At 53.4% G+C, this 20,498-nt stretch overlaps 3 protein-coding genes across 3 annotated transcripts; 2 read left to right on the top strand and 1 right to left on the bottom strand.

Annotated features, from left to right (window-relative positions):
- Positions 1 to 6,421: 6,421 nt before the first annotated feature.
- On the bottom strand, positions 6,422 to 8,607 carry BDP81DRAFT_307356 (annexin ANXC4; the record flags this gene model as incomplete). The annotated part of the gene is made up of 2 exons (XM_060583357.1): positions 6,422 to 6,745; positions 6,808 to 8,607. 2 exons carry the CDS (start codon positions 8,605 to 8,607, stop codon positions 6,422 to 6,424), a joined length of 2,124 nt encoding a protein of 707 aa, XP_060451934.1.
- A 1,822-nt stretch (positions 8,608 to 10,429) lies between these two features.
- BDP81DRAFT_305563 (L-Aspartase-like protein) lies at positions 10,430 to 12,111 on the top strand (the record flags this gene model as incomplete). The annotated part of the gene is made up of 2 exons (XM_060583187.1): positions 10,430 to 11,868; positions 11,922 to 12,111. 2 exons carry the CDS (start codon positions 10,430 to 10,432, stop codon positions 12,109 to 12,111), a joined length of 1,629 nt encoding a protein of 542 aa, XP_060451933.1.
- Positions 12,112 to 18,857: 6,746 nt separating this feature from the next.
- Positions 18,858 to 19,603, top strand: BDP81DRAFT_401859 (uncharacterized protein; the record flags this gene model as incomplete). Its single annotated transcript, XM_060588824.1, has 2 exons — positions 18,858 to 19,125; positions 19,185 to 19,603. 2 exons carry the CDS (start codon positions 18,858 to 18,860, stop codon positions 19,565 to 19,567), a joined length of 651 nt encoding a protein of 216 aa, XP_060451932.1. The 3' UTR covers positions 19,568 to 19,603.
- Between the last annotated feature and the right edge of the window lie 895 nt (positions 19,604 to 20,498).

The raw sequence follows: 20,498 nt of genomic DNA, 5'->3' as shown, positions 1-20,498 counted from the left end.
CTCGCAAAAGCAATCGGAGCGCAGTGAACAGGAGAGACTGCTCGAGGACGAGATCAAGATGTTGCAGAGCCAGCTCAGCCTCAAAGATCGCAAAGCACGAGACTTGGAGAGCAAACTCCTCCAGATCGACCAGGACCTCGAGGTCAAATTGCGCACAGCACAGAAAGATCTGCAATCGTCAAAATCGAGAGAATCCCAACTCGCCCTCGAGAACCGTCAGGTGCAACAGCAACTTTCCGAATTGTCCAAGACTTCCACCGACTACGAAGACCTTGTCCGCAAGAAGGAGAGCGAACTGTCTGTCCTTCGGGGAGATAACAAGAAGTTCGAGATGGGACGTCGTACCTTTGAGGAGCAGAAGAAGGTTCTCGTGTCTGAGAAGGAGACTGCTGCATCCAAGCTTCGCGAAGTCCAGGCCGAGATTACAGCCATCAAGTCTCAGCAATCTCAGCTTGAGAGAGAAGCCGAGGATGCCAAGAAACTTCTCGAAACACGGCTTTCTGAAGATACCCAGGCAGACGAGAACCGCCAAGTCTTGGAGGCTCAGATCAAGGATCTCAAAGATGAGCTCTTCAACATTCAAAAGGAGCTTAGCAGAGAGAGGCAGTCACGCGACGACGTTCTGCTGTTGAGCGAGCACAAGTTCAACGCCTTGCAAGAAGAGTACGATCATCTGAACGAATCGAAGATCATTATAGAAAAAGAGCTGTACGTTCAGCAAGATAACCTGCGTCGAACCAAGGAGGCCCGCGATACCGCCGAACGGGAACGTGACGAAGCGAGACAGGAGATCAGACGTCTCCGTGTTGCCAAGACTCAAGCCGAGGAAGCACGCATGCAAGCCGAGATTGAAGGTGAACGGGCTGCTTCTCGGGCTGCTCGAGAGAGAGAGGAAAGCCTTCGGAAGGATCTCGAGGCAGCCCAAGAAAGGTTGAAGTGGTTCGACGACGAGTGCGCCAATCTCAATCATCAAGTCGAGGATCTCAATAAGCTTATCCTGTCTTCTGGAGAGTTTGGTCTCAAGAACGATCAGGAGAAGGAGAGACTCGAGCGGGAGCTGGTTACTGTCAAGGGTCGCCTCAAAGCCTCGGAGAACGACAACCGTACCCTCCTCAACAAGCTTCAGCAAAAGGGTTTGGAAATTGCTCGCTCAAGTTCGAGAGCTAGCGAAGCTTCGAGAAGTCAAGTGCTGGGTCTGCAACGTGAAAAGACCCGAGCTGACGAGCAAAACACTCAGCTGAACAAGCAGCTTGGCGAAGCTCAATTCACCATCGCTGGCCTCGAGAAGAAGGCAGAGAAGCTGCAACTCAACCTTGAGGATCTTAACCATGAAGTGGCCCGAGAAGCCAAGGCTTCGAGGAATGCCGAGAAGACAGCATCGACAGCTACTGCGCAACTTGCGGAGGCCAATCGCACCATTGAGTCTGAGCGCCAGCTCCGTACACAGGCTCAGGCTACTGTCCGAAATCTGCAAACTACCATGGAAAGTAGGGAAAAGGAATTGCAAGAGCTGAGGGCGCAGATGCTCAAGGTCCTTAAGACGGTCGATCCCGACGTTGTTGTCCCGCCTCAAGCAGACGGCACAAACGAGGGCGTGCTTAGCAAGAACTTCGATCTGGTTAGGAAAGTCGAGGATCTCCAGCAGAACCTTCGGGTCCAGACGGCTGCTAGAACAAATGCCGAGGCCCAGTTGGCTGAGCTGCGCTCTTCTCGTATGGAGTCTCCCATGAGGCCCAAGCTGGAAGAGATCAGCCCTAACGAGGCCCCTTTCAATGGCTCGCCCACCTTCCGGCGGTCCAAGATGCAGAATCGCCAGTACTCGAACAACTCGACGCCCACCCGCCGCTTCGAGCCAGAGAATATGGACTCGGCTCGCTCCGATAAGACTGCGGATATCCTGAGCTTCAACAATCGCATGGATCTCAAGGCCGAGGTTGAGGAGCTGCAGAACCAACTTCAAATTGCTGAGATGCAGAACCGACACCTCCAAAGCCAGATCGAGCGCGGCTCCTCGCCCCCAGAGGATTCTGACGAGAACCTGTCTGTTCTTCGAATGCAAAAGTTGGAAAAGGTCAACAGCCGCCTGCACGACATGCTGGATGACTCTGCCAAGAAGGTGTCGGCTCTAGAGCGGAGCGCGAGGACCGGCGAGTTGTCCCTGCGTGATATTCAGACCCGATCGCACGAAGAGATTCTGGACGCACTGAACAGCCAAGAAGAGGCCCGTCGCTCACTTCTGCACAGCCACAGGGATGCCATTTCGGAACTTTCGGACGTCAAGAACCATTTCGAACGGATGCGCCACGATCGAGCTGCCCTCGAAGTCGAGCTTCGCGACACCACATCCGAACTCGAGGAAATGAGCCTGGCTCGCGAGCAAGAGGCTGCCAGTCGGAGCCAGCTTCTGCAGGACTTCTCGGATCTGCAGATTCAACTCGACAATCAGACTTCCAAACTTGCCGATGTTGGGTCAAGCTTGAACCTGTACAAGAGTCGTGCTGATGAGTATTTCAGTAAACTGGAGCAAGCCGAGATTGCTGTCTTGAAGGCCAACCGAGCGGAGTTGTTTGCCAAGACGCAGGCTAAGGAGGCTGAGGAGACGTACGCCGAGGTCATGTCCGAAAGAGAAAAGATGGACGCCACCATTGAGGACCTGCAACGTCAGAACCAGAGGCTTGAAGAGAAGCTCGAGGACGTTTCAACCGATCTAGATGCCGCGAGCCAAGCTAAGAAACGCCTTCAGCACGAACTCGAGGACTACAGGAACCAGAGAGCCAACGACATCGAGGACAAGGAAACCAGCATGGAGCAGACCCGCAAGAAGTACCAAGCCGAGTTCGCAACATTGACCAAGGAATTGGATCTGGCCCGGGAGGAGAAACTCTTCAAGCAAGCCGAAATCGCCCGCTTGCGCGAGGAGCTTGATGAGCTCCGCTCTAAGTGGGACGACGAAGTTCTCAACAGCTCGACTTGGTCCAAGGAGAAGGCCCGCCTGGAGTCGACTCTGGCTGATGTCGTCTCGTCACGCGATGAGGCGGTTAACGCTCACAGCGAAGCTCAAGGCAAGGTGGTGACTTTGCTTTCCCAGGTTCGGTCCCTCCGCGCCTCAGTGGACGAAGTAACTTCTGAGCGAGACCTTCTCGTTCGGGAGAAGCGCAGCATCGAGGCCCGCCTAGAAGAAGCCAAGGCTGGTCTGGAAGATCTCACCAACGGCGACAGCGCATCACTGCGTGATGCCGCCAACCTTGACAAGGAAATGTTGGAGCTGAAGTCCAGCCTGGCCCAACATGAAGATATTGCAGCCGCTGCAGTGGAGAAGATGAGACGCGCCGAGGCATTGGCCGCGGAAATGCAGAAGGAGGCAATGGTTGAGCGCGAGGCCAGCACACAGCTCCAGAAGGTTAAGGCCACACTGGAGAAGTCTTTGAACGAGATTCAGATCAAGTTGGTCGACCTCGAGACCAAGGGCTACTCAAGCGCCAGCCACGATATCAAGTTCCTGCATAAGCGCATCCAAGAGGTAAGAATAGCCAATCACAAGACGCGTTCCTCATACAGTCACTAACAACGTCAATCAGCTTGAGTCTCAGCTTGAGGAGCATGAGAATGAGAAGAACAAATCCCAGCGATCGGTTCGCAATGTTGACCGGATCGTCAAGGACCTCCAAGGTCAGATCGACCGCAAGGACAAGCAGAACACACAGCTGCAGGACGACGTTGGCCGCATGCGTGACAAGGCGGAGAAGCTTCTGCAGACGATTGAGGAGCTTCAGTCTTCCGAGTCGGAGAACCAGCTTCAGGCACGCCGTGCTGAGCGGGAACTTCGCGAGGAGAAGGAGAGATCGATGCGCCTGGAGCGTGAGCTCGAAGGCATCAAGGCGTTGAGATTCGAAAAGGGGGCTGCGTCCGCCATGGGAAGCGTTCGCGGTGCTTGGCGCACAGGGTTCACTGTTGGTGATGACGCCGCCTCGATGATTTCTGTACCCAAGCGGAAGAGCAGCCTTAGTCGGGCACCGAGTCTTACCAAGGGGTTCTTGTGAAAGGATGGCGGGGTGTGAGGGGTATGATGTCGATGTATGGGGAAAAGACGTTGTAATGTTTAAATGGGACTGACTAGCACGGGTTTGTTTTGGCGTTCGAGCCACGGACTGTCAAGGTCTAGGGAAACGGAGCGTGCTTTTGGTCGTGAAGGGCGTGTTATGGTGTTTTCTTCTTCTGTTGTATACGTACAGCATCGGAGTGTCTGGCATTGGTTTGCGCTGGGTTTGTTGTTGGTCAAAATTACATATTTACAGTTGCCTTTATGAGACGAATAGATTCGGAAGTTCAGAAGAGGAGTTCATGAATACCCACACTTGCATAAGTTCACGTGAATGAAGAAGTCCTCACCGCTGAATTACTGGTGAATGTTGTTTGGTCCTGTTGGTTGTACCTGAGCGACCTCGGGCATGCGGGTAGCCGCGCCATCTCGAGAGGGGAAGTTTGGTGATGGAGCAAACAAAAGGGGGAAGAGTCGGCTGTTTTCTCTTTCGAGGTTTTGTGACTTTGTCTTACTTGTTCCCATTTCGTCTTTGCAGCACCTTCGAAACACACTCTGCGAATCGAACTGGCCGATATACAACACCACATTGTCAGAATCGAAACACAATTTTTTTTTTTTTTTTTAGAGATGACGGACCTTCGACAGCGAGTACCGGTTGGGGGACTTAGCGATGTCGGAGGCGACGTGATTTGTCTTGATGATGGTGGTATTGACGAGGGAGGGGATGTCGGGGTGGTTGGTGTTGGTGGTGGTAGTAGTGGTGGGGGGTATTATTACTACGATGACGGGAGTGGAGATACCTCGGAATCAGAGACGAGTTCGGATGATGAGGGAGAGTGTGGAGGATGTGGTGATGGAGATGGGTGTAGGGGATGTTGTGAGGACAATGAGTGCTGTTTTGAGATGGTGGAGTGTTGTTCTGGTGGGTATGGGTGTCAGACTGGAGGAGGGAGGGGAAGAGGAGGTTGTGAGTTTGGATTTGGATGTGAGGTTGGTACCGCAGCAATGAGAGGGAGGAAGGCGAGGAAGGGCAAGTGTAAGGAGTGCGAGAAGAGGAAGAGGAAGAAGAAGAAGGGCAAAGGGTTCTGGAGTACGTTGTATCCCGTCAAGAAGTTGGGGGAGTGGGGTGGTGATGTCGTTGGTGTTTCGAGGTATCCTGGTGAGGTGAGTATTCTCTTCTCTGTTCCCTTTGCTCCCTTGTTTGACGGTCATCTTGCCTTTTGGGCATCTGTGGGGAGAAGAGGGTCAAGGTTTTAATGTTGGATGATAGCTAATGGCGCGTGGAACAGCAAGATCCGAAGAAGTGGGGTTTCAAGGTCGACGATAAATTACGCGGCTCACGGGGGTGCCTTTTGGGACCTGACAATACGATGACGAGACATGTCTGCGCTGGGACTGGATCTTGTGGGGATTTGAGACGGTCGTATATGGTGACGGAACCCCGACGACGAGGAAGAGGACAACAGCATACATTAAGACCGAGACACTACCACGACGGCAGAGATCTAGAGAGGGAGGACGGGTTCAGTCCCTCGCAGGGTCGATGGACGTCGCTATCATTCAAGAAGTATGAGGTTTCTCCGAGGAGAAGAATGAGAAGTAGAAGCAGAAGCAGATCGTGGGATGAGGAGAGGAGCAGGTCACGGGATACGGGCAGGTATGTTCGTGAGAGGGTTCGGCATGTGTATATCCGGCGGGATGGAGATGATGGGAGGTATAGAGGCGGGAGGGGAAGGAGTTTCAGCAGGAGTAGGAGTAGGAGTGTGAGCAAGAGTTTCAGCAGGAGCAGAAGTAGGAGTAGAACCGTGAGTAGGAGCAGGGCGATGAGGAGGGGGGATAGTAGTGATAGTAGGGATGGGTATTATATGCATGGCGGTCGTGGGGATGAAGGGGGACGGCATGGGGAGAGGGAGGTTAGGGGCGGCGGGGGATATGATGACGGACGGCGCGGTGATGATCGAGGGAGGAGCAGTGTCGAATCTGGAAGTAGGAGACGGGCGAGGAGCTGGGAAAGGAGGTCGGATGTTAGTGAGAGGGTTGGGGAGATGGATGATCGGTCGCAGGGGAGTTCGTATGCTCTGGGGGAGAAGCAGGGGATGGCTGTTGCTAGGAGGGATGAGGTTGTGAAGACGGTTCGCTTTCAGGGTCGACCCAGGTCGTGAAGAGAGGATCGTGTGTTGCTTAAAATGAGGAACAAGAGTCACTGGGAAGAACTAGGGGACAGCAGTGTGAAGCGATATCTCGAGTTAAGCATGTGATATAATATTTTATTCAAATAGCCTCCCATCTCACATGGTCTCATCAAATCCCATCATCAATCTCTTCATGCAATTAAGTTAACCCCCCTTTTCACCATTCATTTTGTCCTTCAGAAACATTTCACCGCCCCTGTGCCGGTACCTTTTCATACGTCTTCACCTGGCCGGGCATGCGGTAGATACACAGCTCCCGGCAGAACATGCCCCACTCGCCGCTGGTGCCCTCGCGGACGGCCTCCTGCATATCGCGGCCATACCGCTCACGGTAGGCGCGCTTGACGGCCTCGAGGTGGTGGCGGTCCCAGTGGAAGCGGACGAGGCGCGAGATGAGCAGCTCGCGGCGCAGATCGTCCTTGCGGCTTGCTGTGAGGGCGTGGTGGACTAGTAGGGCGTCGCGGACGGGTCTGTTGATGACGCCGTTGAGGACGTGGGCGAGGAGTTCTCCCTGCGAAGAAAAGTGTGTTAGCTATGTGTTTATGTGCGTGTGTAACCATGGAAGGAACTCACCACTAGGTTACCGCTCTTCTTGAGCGCGTCACGGGCGAAATTAGCCCGATACGTCCGCTCGTACAACTTGAGTACCTCGCGCAGGTGTGAGTCGCTCCTTTGTACGACGATGCTAATCATGAGCGACTCGCCGCCCTTTTCCGACTTGACGGCCTTGCGCAGGTCCGAAACGTCATCCTCGACCGAATTGTAGTCGATGGCCAGGCGGCGACCATAAGGATCATACTCCTCCATCCGGCGCTCTTCAAGCACCATGAGCACGGCTTTCTTGAACTTGTCCTCTTTCAGCTCCGTCTTCATGCACTTTGTCAGGCTGTTGTCGTACTTCTTATCGCTAAAGCCGTCCTTAATGAGGCGGATCTCGCTGTTCGTGCGGCCCATGAGCGACTCGATGAGCAGCTCCCGGCGCGTCTTGTCGCCCTGGTACCAGAAATTGGCCCAGTACGCCTCGCTCTCCCACTGGCCGAGCGTGGTGGCGTAGCAGGCCTTCATCAGGTTCGGGTCGGCGTCCTTGAGGCGGGAGCGGATGTGCTTGGCCACGTTGACGCCCTTGCGGTCGGCGCCCGTCTTGACGAGAGCCTTGTACTCCTTGCGGAGGTCCATGACCTGTTCGTGGGTGAGGCCGGGCAGGATCTCAATCAAGGGTTCCGGGTCCGGGTTTTTCCTGTCGCTGCGTAGCGCTTTCGCGATTCTCGACGCATCGTCCTCGGTGTCGTGGAACCGCGCACGGCGGCGTCGTCGGCCCTCGTCGTCGGAGCCGATTGGCGAGAGGGGCTCCATGACCTGCAGGTCGTGTGATGAGGGCAGCAGCATGGGTGACGGCATGGGTGACATGTCCTGATAGGTGCCGTGGTACGACTCCAGCAGCGGCGACCCCGGCGCATTGGCTAGCGACATGCTCACGTTCATGGAGTGGTGGCCAGTGTTTACAGAGAGGTTCGACATGCGGTGAGTGGGCGGCTGTGGCGACTTGTCCCGCTTACGGCTGCCGGGCTCGACGGCCAAGACATTGGATGAGACGCGCGGGTCGTTGGCGTAGTACTGCGCGGCGCCGGCCGAGATCTGTGGCCCTGGACTCGGTGCGCGACCAGAGTATCGGGGCTCAGGGGCGAGGCCGCTTGGTCTAGAAGCATTGGGGTCGAAGCCATATGCGAGGTTCTCCTCCAGAGCCTTCTTCTTTTCCTCCTTCTTCTTGGCCTTGTCGTCGGTCTTTGCGTATTCGTAGGGCTGCGGCTGAGCGTAAGCGTAGCCGCCGGGCGACACTGGGCGAGGGGGCTTCGCTGGGGGGTACAGGTCGCCTGCGTCAGGGCGAGGCGGCTTTGGAGGCGCGTACTCGGCCTCGTTGCCGTATTTACTGTTGCTGCGACCGTGACTGCTGTATTTTGCGGGCAGGTACTTGAGCTTGTCGTCGTCGCGGGAATCGTCGTACTTTTCGCGCGAGTTGCGGTAGTAGTTGTCTTGCGGGGATGGGGGCGGACGGTAAGCAGGATTGCCGCCGCGCGGGTCGTCGTAGTCGTAGAGTGACCTGGTGCCTGGAAACATTGCATCGCTGCCGTCCTCTGGGTAAGGAATAGCTCCCGACATTGCGCGGCTGGCACCCGGCTCTGCGGTGACGACGTGGGCGCCGCCTCCTCTCTCGCGTCCATATCTGCCACCATCGAGGTCGTCTTCCGGGTAAGCGTAGGTGGGCTCGCGCGGGGGATCAACCATGGCGGGGACCGCGGGGCTCCGACTGCGCTCGCGACGGCCCGGTGAGCGCGAACGGGTGCGACGGCCTCGGTCGTCAACCTGGAGAGACATGGTAGTTGCTTGGAGACTTTTGGACACTCGAACTGGGTTTGTCGCTGTCGGGACTGAGCTTGGCTGCGAAAACGCGAGCTGATGGGAATCGAGGTGGGGGTTTTGGAGCTCGAAGTTGAGACAAAACGTGCGGGACAGGGAATGAGGGGCTTTCTCTGTCCAAAGTGTGTGTGTGTGACAGGGGCCGTGGGCGTAGGGCGACGGGAGCTCCTCTTTTTTTGCTCTTATATCAGATGGAGAGAGAAGATGAGAGATGCCGCGTGCCTCTCTGACTTCAATTGAGCAGCGCACGGCTTACTTCAAGTACTTGTACAGATCTTGGAGCCTCGAGAAGAGGGTGAGATTCGAAACGAAAGACAAGGAGGCTGTGGATGCATGTAAAAGAAAGGAAAGGAGGCAGATAGATGCACTAATGTAAGGGTAGGCATGGGAAAATGGGGTGAGTGAGCATGAGCAAGCCACCCAGAAAGGAGAAGAGTTGGGCTGAAGGATGTGAAACCCACCCAGTTGCATAGCGTGTCTTCCCCATCCTGACCAGAACGGCATCAGCATCAGCAGCAAGTTAGTTGGTTAGCAACAGCAGTTGCGGTACCATGCAGTAAGTTAATGAAGCTCGCATCGTCTATCCCCTGTTCTGACTCCTCGGTAGCTAGCTTGGCGGGAATTTTATCGTATGGGCTGCTGGCGAGTAATGCTTCATGACATTACCTGCAGCACCGGGCTGGCATCATGAGGTAGCCGTGTCTCTTGGATCTGCTGATCAAAGTTGTCCGTCTAGACCGTCAGGCGCTAATGGCTGTGAGGTTGCGCCGGTTGGTCCAATGGCCGCGATGGCCTCAAATCTGATGGCCCCTGAAAAGTGTCAACACCGCCCTTTCTGTCGTATTGCATCCTGCGTGCACCAAGACCCTCAAGAGAGAACCCTCGAAGGGCCAGGGGGCGGGCTGGGGTCAACCGTCAATGTGGATCTAGCAGGAAGGCTGTGAACGGCGGCGAGTCCGTGGCAACGGGTTCCTCCAGGGAAGCTAAGCTCTCCGACCCCGTGGGCGGCGGCGGCGACGAAGAGGGGGGGGACGGGGGGCCTCTGCAAACTCGAGAGCAATTCCCAACGGGCCGTCTTGTGTTGTGATGACATGCTGCAGCGGAGCGGGGCCGGGATCCCCGCCGTGATGCCCTACTCGTCCTATCAACATCAACATGCTCCCGCTGCGGACGATGCAAGGGCTCTTGGGGGCTGAACGAGTGCGTGCTGCCGCTGCTGCTGCATCAGTGACGATGGCACGCTGGGAATCGGTCGACGTTTGACGATTCCGGCTCGGGAGGGTCACACGGCGGGTGGGATGAGAAGCCGAAGGATTCCGTCGATGAGAGCTCTCAACTTTCAAGTGCCTTAGGTAATCCTCACCAACAGCATCCCACTTTCGGGTGATTATGTAAGAAACGGGTAACCGGAGACTTTCGGCCAAAGGCAGGGTCGCCGGTGGTCGTTGCTGCGCAATCGTGTTATCGGGATAAGCCGGGCTGCACGGGCCACAACAAAGCTCCACAGTGTCAGAGCTCCCCCAACGGAACCAACTCGGAGGTGATGGAACTCCTGTTAATTATTGAGCCGGCAAAAACGAGACGTTTTTTTTTTCTCCTTCCTCTCGTCCTTGGAGATCTTTTTGTTAATCTGGCAATAACTTCACGCACTCCTTCTCATCACCCCTCGAGGTCTTCACGCTTCAATTGGCTCCGTATAAGCTAGAAATTGCGACTTAGACCGCCGTTTCTACTCTCCAAGACCCTTTCTCCAACCAGCACCAGAAAAAAAACGCCCGCCATGCTTCGATCGGCACCAGCTCGTCGCGCCACTTCCGGCCTGGCGAACACACGGCTTACCGTTATGCCGAGGACATGCGCAAAGAGCCTCTCCACATGCTCAACCCGATACACCTCCTCTTCCCCCGCAGCTCTTTACCCCGCGACGAACTCCAGATCAACAAACCTTACCAGCCCTTTCTCCCTCCAGAGAAGCATTCACACCACTGCTCCCAGAATGGCCGAAACCCGTACCGAGAGCGACGCCTTTGGCGAGATCCAGGTCCCTGCGGACAAGTACTGGGGTGCCCAGACTGAGCGTTCCCTCGAGAACTTCAAGATCAACCAGCCCCAGGACCGCATGCCGCCCCCGATCGTAAAGGCCTTTGGTATCCTCAAGGGCGCTGCCGCCACCGTCAACATGCGCTACGGCCTCGACGAGAAGATTGGCAAGGCCATCCAGCAGGCCGCCGCTGAGGTCGCTGAGGGCAAGCTGCTCGACCACTTCCCCCTCGTCGTCTGGCAGACCGGCTCCGGCACCCAGTCCAACATGAACGCCAACGAGGTCATCTCCAACCGCGCCATCGAGATCCTCGGCGGCGTCAAGGGCAGCAAGAAGCCCGTCCACCCCAACGACCACGTCAACCGCTCCGCCTCCTCCAACGACACCTTCCCTACCGTCATGCACATCGCCGCCGTCCTTGAGATCGAGCAGGAGCTCATCCCCTCCCTCAAGAGCCTCCGCGATGCTCTGCAGAAGAAGGTCGACGAGTTCGACGCCAAGCAGATTATCAAGATTGGCCGCACCCACTTGCAGGATGCTACTCCTCTGACCCTCGGCCAGGAGTTCTCCGGATACGTCGCCCAGCTTAGCCAGAGCATCAAGAGAGTCGAGTCCTCCCTTCCCGACCTGCGCCAGCTCGCTCAGGGCGGTACCGCTGTCGGCACCGGCATCAACACCTTCCAGGGCTTCGCCGAAGGCATCGCCGAGGAGGTCTCCAAGATGACCGGCACGAAGTTCGAGACCGCCCCCAACAAGTTCGAGGCCCTCGCCGCCCACGACGCCATCGTCCAGGCCCACGGCTCCCTCAACACCCTCGCCGCCTCCCTCTCCAAGATCGCTCAGGATATCCGCTACCTCGGCAGTGGCCCCCGCTGCGGTCTTGGTGAGCTCAACCTCCCCGAGAACGAGCCCGGCAGCTCCATCATGCCCGGCAAGGTCAACCCTACCCAGTGCGAGGCCCTCACCATGGTCTGCGCCCAGGTCATGGGTAACCACGTCGCCACCACCATCGGTGGCATGAACGGCCAGTTCGAGCTCAACGTCTACAAGCCCCTGGTCATCCGCAACCTCCTCCACAGCGTCCGCATCCTCTCCGACGGCATGCGCTCCTTTGAGAAGAACCTCGTCGTCGGCCTCCAGGCCAACGAGGAGAAGATTGCCAGCATCATGAAGGAGTCGTAAGTTGCTATCTTCAACAGAATTGTGCGTCTATCTGCTAACATTTTAACAGCCTCATGCTGGTCACCACCCTCAACCCAAAGATCGGCTACGACATGGCCTCCAAGGTCGCCAAGAACGCCCACAAGAAGGGTCTCACCCTCAAGGAGTCCGCCCTCGAGCTCAACGCCCTCTCCGAAGAGGACTTTGACAAGCTCGTGCGCCCCGAGCTCATGATCGGCCCCAGCGCTTACAAGCAGTAGAGGCGAGCACTGACAACCGGTCGTGCTGAATGATGTTGTTATTTGTTGATATAAAGTGGAGAGCTAACCCAAACCCACGCCTTGTGTAAAACTACCTTGCGTGACGATATCCTGTTACCTGTGAAAAGGGAAACAATGCGGTCTTGAGCGATCCGTGTTTGTAGAATTGAAATTGTAAAAAAAAAAATTATTAAAAAAATTATTAAAAAAAAACCCCCCAGATTTCGCACATTGGCTTGACCCCGCCATTTCACATGTGATGTAATCCCGTACCCCGCACATCACGCGCCGCGCGCCACATGGCTGTCAAGAAGCTGTCTCATCGTTCGGGTGGGAGGATTCATCTCGCATGCGTGAGCTTGAGCGCAGCACCGTCTCAAAGTCTCCAGACGGCGTGTGTCGTCTGTGGAAGTTCGTCTGTGTGCCGCAAGTAGAAGTATAGATCATGCGCGGTAATAAGCGATCTTAGCACGTCGCAAATGGGGTTTCTACACAAATTGAAGGCTACCTTATTGCCATGTATATTTTATGAGCGACAGTGAGTCACGCTGTTTACCAAGAAGTCGAGTCACGAGGGCATGACAAGGTACTGGCGAACTTCGGGTTTTGAGTCTCGTGATACCATACGAGTTGCCGAATCGAGACGGGTTTTGGTCTGGCCCGTCAATGCCATTGGTTGAGTGGAAACTCCGGGTCACCGGCAACCACCTCAAGTGAGCAGGACAAACAAAATAATCCGTTACTAAGACACTTTGCTCACTTTTCTCATTACCAGATTAGGAATGCTGCGTAATAGATTATGCTGAAAGAGATGAAAGATGAGCAGAGCGACCGCTGCAAGGCATACGCTGATGAAAGGAAGATGTCGAGATCGGTGGAGAGGTAGGTTGGTATCTCGCCCGCTTTGCCCACCGTGGATGCACACAACGCGTGTACAGCTTGTCGTTCTATATGCCCCTTCCACGATTTTGGTCCGCAAATACTCATCTAAGAGAGATGGGGATTGTTGCGTCAAGCTGACAGCCTCGCGTGGCTTGGGTTACTTTTTGATGGTGGCAGTCGCTGGCGGTTCATCAAACACTACAGTTATACGGTTTCGCGTCTACGTTGGAGCCTTCGAGCGTTAGCTGGATGGGCAAAGGTGGTAGTCAACGACTCGTCACTTGGGATCACGATGTGTAACCGTAATAGTCTCAAGTAGAGGTGGATTGATTTTAGAGAAAATACGGGTAAAGAAAATAACCCTTGGTCGCTTTATTATGTGAAGAGATTATGTGTCACATTGACGGCCCATGTATGCCCTTCCAAGTCAATGTCTTTGGTCGGCTTGCCTATGTTCAATCGAATACTGTATCTTTCGAAGAGGAATGCCAATTTTGAGCAGGTCCTCCTGTGTCAAATATTCCAACAAGTAACGTAGGTTACTTATGAGCCAAGGTGAGCTCTCTTTCGGAGGACAAGAAATGAGAACCTTCGGGTCAGCCCTTAATTCCTCAATCAGATATCGAAGCATATCTAAGGAGCCTCCGCATGCTGCAGCTCCCAGTGTGCTACCATAAATTCCCCCGTTCGAACTGTTCGCATCAAAGCCAACTTCTTCAACGAGAATTCGACTGCATTTTATTGCATCTAGACGAGCTGCTTTATCCAGGATCGTTCCTTCCTTGTCCGTTAGCAGTGTCGTATCAAGTCCATGTCTCAAAAGCAATTTCATTCCATCAACGTTGTCGCATTGAAAAGCAGACTTGAGGCAATACCCGACTCCGCCGCTCTTGCAGGGAAAGTTTGGATCCGCTTTCCAATCCAACAATGTTGAAAGAAAGTCGTTGGAGCTGGATGCCCTAGCGATGATGCATAGTGGCGCATGGTACTTGTGAATGTTAGGGTCCGCTCCTTTGGAAAGAAGCCATTTGAAGGTGGTAGAATGCCCGGATGAATAGGCAACAGTTAGTGCAGAATCGCCTGCCCATGGTCCCAGATAGTTAATCTCTGCCCCATGGTCAATGAGAAATGAACAAATGTCGTCGTATCCGTTTCGAGCAGCAATGAACAGCAGAGAATTTCTCCTGTCATTTATTTCAGTGAAATCATACTCAAGCCGGTGTAGATGCTCTAGTAAGTCGAAAGACCCTAAATCGCAGGCTGCAAAGATAGGATTTAGTGATGGGTGCATGTCGAGGTGGTCACGCAACAACCACCTTCTCCTCCAAGCACCCTTTTCATACAGGGCATTTTGGTGTCGAAAGCTCGAGGTATCGGCAGCATCACCAATGCCCAGGCAATAGCCCAGAACACCGGATATTTCCTTTGTTTTGGGGCGTCGTCTGTATATACTCTGGACATAGACCCGCCAGCTTTGGTAGGCATATTCGGAGAAACTCTCTCTCTCGAAGACACCGGAAGTCGATTCTCACGACCATCCGGTAAAGTAATCTCAGCTGCTGGTAAAGACAATTCGAGGAGCAACAACGTTGTCAGGTCCCGTTCACCATTGTCTTTCCAGGAGCTGAGCTTAGTGTCAAAAAATTCTGCGATTGAGGCATGTGGGAATTCCCACACTGAATCCTGTCCAAATCTTGTCATCAGCTTTCTCTCAATGATCAGATGACGACAAATTCCGGCTAATTCAGCCTCTGTAATGCTCTCTTCGTCCATGGCAGTCTCAAATTGCTCAGGGGTCTGACAGAACGGCAGTTTAACTGCATGGAGAAGAGCCTTTGTCGGTATCGGTATTTCGGCCCATTTGACCCACATGGCGACTCTCATGAGAATCGTCAGTGCGTGGCCGTCTTGCCGAGCACATAACTCCTCATAAGAGGCCACGAGACCCTCTGGAATCTTCTTGAGTCGCTGCTTCGCATCGGTTTCTGTATTCAATGGTTCGAGTTGATCCCATTGCAGCTGAACCCATTTGAACCTGGCCACATAGGAAACGTCAATAGGTGCTTCCGATGAAGCATGCAGCTGTAGGGCAATACTTACATTCCGCCGTGTTTCTCGAGAAGAGTCTTTCTTACAAGTTCTTGCATACTCTGTCTCTTCCAAACCGGGTTAAGGCCGACTTGGCTGAGCTTGAGGTCAATGTGTTGGTATCACAGGCGTGATACATTTCCTCATGAGGGTGTATCTTCGGCAACAATCACGTCGATGTCCGTGATAATTGCTGTTGTTCTTCTTCCTATTTACATTGTGGGCAGGGGCCGATCGAAGTAGGTGGGGACGGCCTGGGTGGTTGTCCCACTTCGCCCAGGGCAGGCGCCAGCCAGCCCACGATACCTGCCCATTGCTCCTTATCAGCCTTGCCGTTCCGACACAATGTATTTCTCAATGTCGTTTTGGTTGTCCTTGGTACTGATTTGGACGCATGGCGAAGTCTCCATTAATTGAAGTATATCCGTCTCCGGGCGACTCGAAATGAAGACTTTGACGGGGCGGTCGGAGTCTCTGACTAAATCTCGAAAGAATCTCACCATCCGCGTTCTTGAACCCTGCTCGCACTCATCAAGAGCGTCCAGTATTAGGATAGATCGCGGGTACGCGTTGACCAAGTTCTGTACAAATCTTTCACATTCGGAGATTTCCAGGCTTCGTCGAGATGCCGCAGCGTCCTTGCAAAACATGAGAAGCTCCGTGTGCCATCGGTCGCGGTAACGGGATACCGTCAAGAGCTGCACGATGTAACTGCTGAGAATGGATTTGATGTCTTTTCGACCGACCAATGACCGATCACAGTAAAAGTGAGCAAAGCCCTCATCGTTCTCCGCAGCACCGCCTGGAAGAGACCGATAGCGATCAATGACTTTAGAGGTGAGGAAGGACTTCCCAGCCCCCACTGTGACCGATTTTTCAGCAGTTATTTCTGGAGTAAGGATGAATCATGGCCTACCTTGACCGTTGAGCCATAGGATGGATGACGAGCTTGGCTCTTCCCATGCCAGGAAGCTCGGATGCTGTACGAGCCACTCGCAGGTTCCCTCGGTCCTTAATTATTTCTTGGTGACATGAATTCCATCGACCTTGACGTCACTAATGTAGTTCATGGCATGCTCCCTGTCTCGTCTTTCCATGCCCTTGAACTCATCTAGAAGCTGCGCAACCCTATCGTCGATGCGTCTCAGAGGGCTGTGGAGACTTTCTAACAGCTCGGAATTCCTTTTCGATGACTCGCAAACGCAGGCTTCTGCATTCTTTGAGACTCGTTTTTCCATCAACTTCAGGTCTGACAGGAAAGATTCTGAGCGGGATAGACCAGTGAGAGCTGCGAGAAACTGCGTTGCCCAGGAATCCTGTCCATCGAGCCGAGTGGATGTCGAAGCAAGTAGATCCAGCGAGGATCTATAGAGCTCAATGAGAGATTCTCTCAGGAGCACTGTCGAGGGTTCTGTCAAAGTCCCGCTAGAAAGTTCGTACACAGATTCGTATATCTGACCCCGTCTGACAATACTGAGAATACGGTCAGCGACACCGAAAGCAACGGTGAGTTGTTCGACGCGACTTGTTTCGGCCTTTCCCAGTCAGTAGAACTCAAAATTTGATATGAATTCTTTTGGGTAAGTCTACCTTTAAGAGCACTCTGAGTGCCGACCACACCGGTGAGACCGGAACAGGGGCGAATGGTACGGTGATGTCTCCGATCGTAGTCACCCAGGCCACGACTCGGTTCGCGTAGTCCCCCCCATAAGATATTTCGTTCCCCGATTTTCAATCCTGAACTGGCATCCTGGTATGTTTCTTCGCTCTGTCTGACCAGTGTCGTCAATTCTTTGACTTGGATGGTACTCGAGCGATCAATGCCAAACTTTCCCATCCAAGACTTGGTGTCTTTGTGAGTTTTGTTGAGCGCCTCATACCACAGATCCACTGGCATGTTTTCTGCAACAACGATCGGCTGATGCTTGACGAGCTGTAGGTCTGTAGAGGCCGCCTCTACATGTGATCCGGCAGACTCTTGAGTATGTTTGCTGTCGGAGTTTATATTTCCGTTCGCCGCATGTTTGGATGAGATTAACTCGGCCTTGCCATTCGAAATGGAATCATCGGCGGACTTGGCCGGCGATTGTGGTTTGGGTTCGTATGGTACGGCTGGCTTTGACGTCGGTCCTGTTGAGACGGGCGGTTTCTTCTTTGATCCGAGGTTGAAACATGAGATCAAGGCAGCAACGCAGCTGGATTTCGCATACTCGGAGGACTTGGGTTCTGTCATTATGGATTTGTGTCGGACAACTACTCAGATAACCCAATCGCGCTCACCAATGTCCCCACTGGTGACTCGAGACCGAAAGCGGTTTCCCGATTTGCGCTGAGCTGTCTGTATGTCGAGTGGTACATCCAATGAGTGGAATTTTGACCAAATAACTAGAAAGAATAGGTCATGATCGGGCTTTGAGGTCCATCATACAACGCGATTTTGGACGAAGATAGTTCCCGACAGACAGACGTGACATGGGGATGAGGAGACGAAAAGATTCCATGGAATGCGATAGCTCGGGGAACTGCTAGAAGCCTGGAAATGTTTCGGTTCGAAACGGGGTCATGAGGCACCCATACATGCAGGTCGCAGCGCTTAGCTGCATCATAACATGCGTCTTCCGTCTAATGGTTGTACATGAAGGCATCGACCAACATGCTTCCTGCCGATAATCACACTCTCTGGTGGCACCTCGCGAGTAAATACACGCGACTATCAGTTGCCCTGTTAAAGTCGCATCATAGGCCAAAGTAGTCGTGCCTTCCGAAACATAACGAAGCCAAGAGTGTGGTGGTTTTCCTGATTTCTGCGTACCAACAGAGATGGGAAAGGAGGGGTTGGGCCAGGGTCCAGATCTGCAGACCACTTGTTGGGACTCACGACGGTTGGTTGGTCCAAGGTACGCTGCAACTTCAGCTTTCATCAATAAATGCCTCACGAACTTCCATTGCAATAGTCTTATGAGGATAAACGAGACATGAAAAGCTGTGAAATGAGTTCTCATGCTTGGGCGCTTGTTTGGATGAGCCGTGCCAAGTCGAGCTGGCTGATTCAGGGTCGTAAAGGCAGATGAGCCTCATTTCACTTTCCTAACGGCCGTGATCGCTGAATTGGAGGCAAAGAACTAAATTCCTGCCACGGGGATCGCATGGCAGTGAGGAGCATGAGCCCACTTGGTGCCGGAATTCTTGGTTGAGAAAGCCGAATCTTAAACCACGATAACCGCTACGTCTCCGTGTAGCACCTTGATGGGCCGAGTGTTGTTAAGACGAAGCACCGCCGTCTTATAACATGTTAATGGTCGAATTACCCTTCTTCTTCTTCAGACTTCGAGAAGAAGAGATGAAAGTTGGCAAACGATTTCATCTTATAGTATCTACTTCATGTCAACTCACCATCTCAGTATACTTCTTCCTTCGCGCCTAGGCCGACAAGAGATGTAGTAGAATCTGATGAACTGGCGATGATCATGAAGGGAAAGAAAGATCTGACAGGGCTCTTTCTTTCCCTGAAATGTCACAGACCATGCCGCCATACATCAGACTAAAAGATGGGGCCTCAAGGTCTTGCGCTGTTCAACCATGGACGTTCCTTGCCGACCAGATATCAAACTCTACTTCCTCGACCTTTCTCCGACACTGCAGACAGAGATATAAATCAAACCAAGTCTTCTGAACCATCCCAGATTCCTGTTTAGTTCATCCAGCCATCAAATACTCCCACATAAACAAAGAGAAAATCAATCAAAAGCAAAATCTCATCGCCCACAACTTACAACATGGCATCCAAAATTACCCTCGTCTTCCAGCACCTCGCCATGCCCACAGTCAAGGACTCAACCGCACCAGCTCCCAGAGCCGGAACCCACAACTCGCGTCTCTCCTCAACCACCGCAGCCCTCAATAAGAGACGAACTCACTTTGAGTTCCGCCGCTCCCTGAAAACCTCGTCAGAGTTGATTGCGAAAACCCTCGAGAAGCCTGATACACCTCCCAACCCGGGTAAATCAAAGCTCAGCATTTACAATTGCCATCATCTGGCAGGCGGTAAAGAAACCTTCACGTCTAGCCTCCTCAACATAGCCAGTCCCCTGAGAAGAGTCAAGGCTCCCGGACCAAGCTCCACGACATCAACAAGACGGGGTCGATGCAGAACGCAATCATCACAGCCTCGCCTACAAAGATATCCGCCATGAGAAAGAAGTTCTCCAGCGGCTATAACCGGACTCTCAAGATGGCAAAGAAAGTAAACGCCATCCCCATCATGTGGAAAGTCGCCGGCTTGACAACCCTTCTCTCCCTCGGTAGCTACAGCGCCGTCTGGCAATATCAGGCCATGTTGGAGGTAGAGGCCAAGGAGAAAAGAATCGCGGAGGAAAGTGAGGCTTTGAGAAAATACAAAGAGGAAATGTGGGATGGAGAGCATTCCATATCGCCTGGCTGGGCCGTTTTCAATGATGCATCGTATCCCTTCGCGGTGCATTACTAGTAAGGCGTTGGTAGGGTGGGGGGGTTGAGATATGGGGAAGTGTGGAAGGGCCGCCGGGCCTGATATTCGAGATGGTGTTCAATAGTTCCATCGCTATTATATTTAATATGACAAAGTTGAAGTTCTACGTGTACGCCTTGCGATGTATGTCTCGTGTGAGGCCAACACCTCTCGTCCATCCTGTTCGGGGCCTCCAGTCGCTTTCACGTCAAGGAGACATCCAGTGAGTTTAGCACTCAGCGTCATCCGATGATCGGTAGAGTCTGAGACCAATCTAGTCAAAATCAAAGACACAGATAATCCCCCTTTAATGATTCCACGCACGTATAAAACAGCATACCAGCGGGACTTGACGTATGTCGGTAGCCCACCTTCTCTCAAGAATTCATCCCACAGCTTGTGACCGGCTCATCTCCCCTATGTATCAAGTAAGAATTCATCAAGACACAGTTGGTAGTCTCCTTTACTAGACTGCCATCCAATTCACCTCGCAGCCAACCCCCACCCCTTCTCCTCTGAATTGGACCACGACACAACGCAAGTACAAGCGGATACGATGAATGATTACCTGAACTTCCTCCTCTCCGCATAATTCCCGGTCACGCCATACCCCAAGACCTGTCTCATCACCCCTCACCATCCCAAAAAGCACCTATCCGTATCCCACTCCACCCATCGTCACCAACCACAACGAAACGACGATAACTTCACCAAAAAGATATATCAAAAACATACAACACCAGGTATTCGCTGGTCGTCACCGACCCAACTACTAATCCGGCCCTCATTGGCTTATCTATGGGAGAGCGGACGGGATCCCGAGTTTTCCAATGGGTATGGTCGTATGTGGTGATTTGACGAGGAGGAGGAGCTCATATCGTGAGATTGAGGGGGTTCTTTCGGTGGGCGGCTGGCCGACACAACAACTCAA

Source organism: Colletotrichum phormii (assembly GCF_030913505.1).
Source record: "Colletotrichum phormii strain CBS 102054 chromosome Unknown BDP81scaffold_1, whole genome shotgun sequence".
Taxonomy (NCBI): domain Eukaryota; kingdom Fungi; phylum Ascomycota; class Sordariomycetes; order Glomerellales; family Glomerellaceae; genus Colletotrichum; species Colletotrichum phormii.
This window is presented reverse-complemented; position numbering and strand designations above follow the sequence as displayed.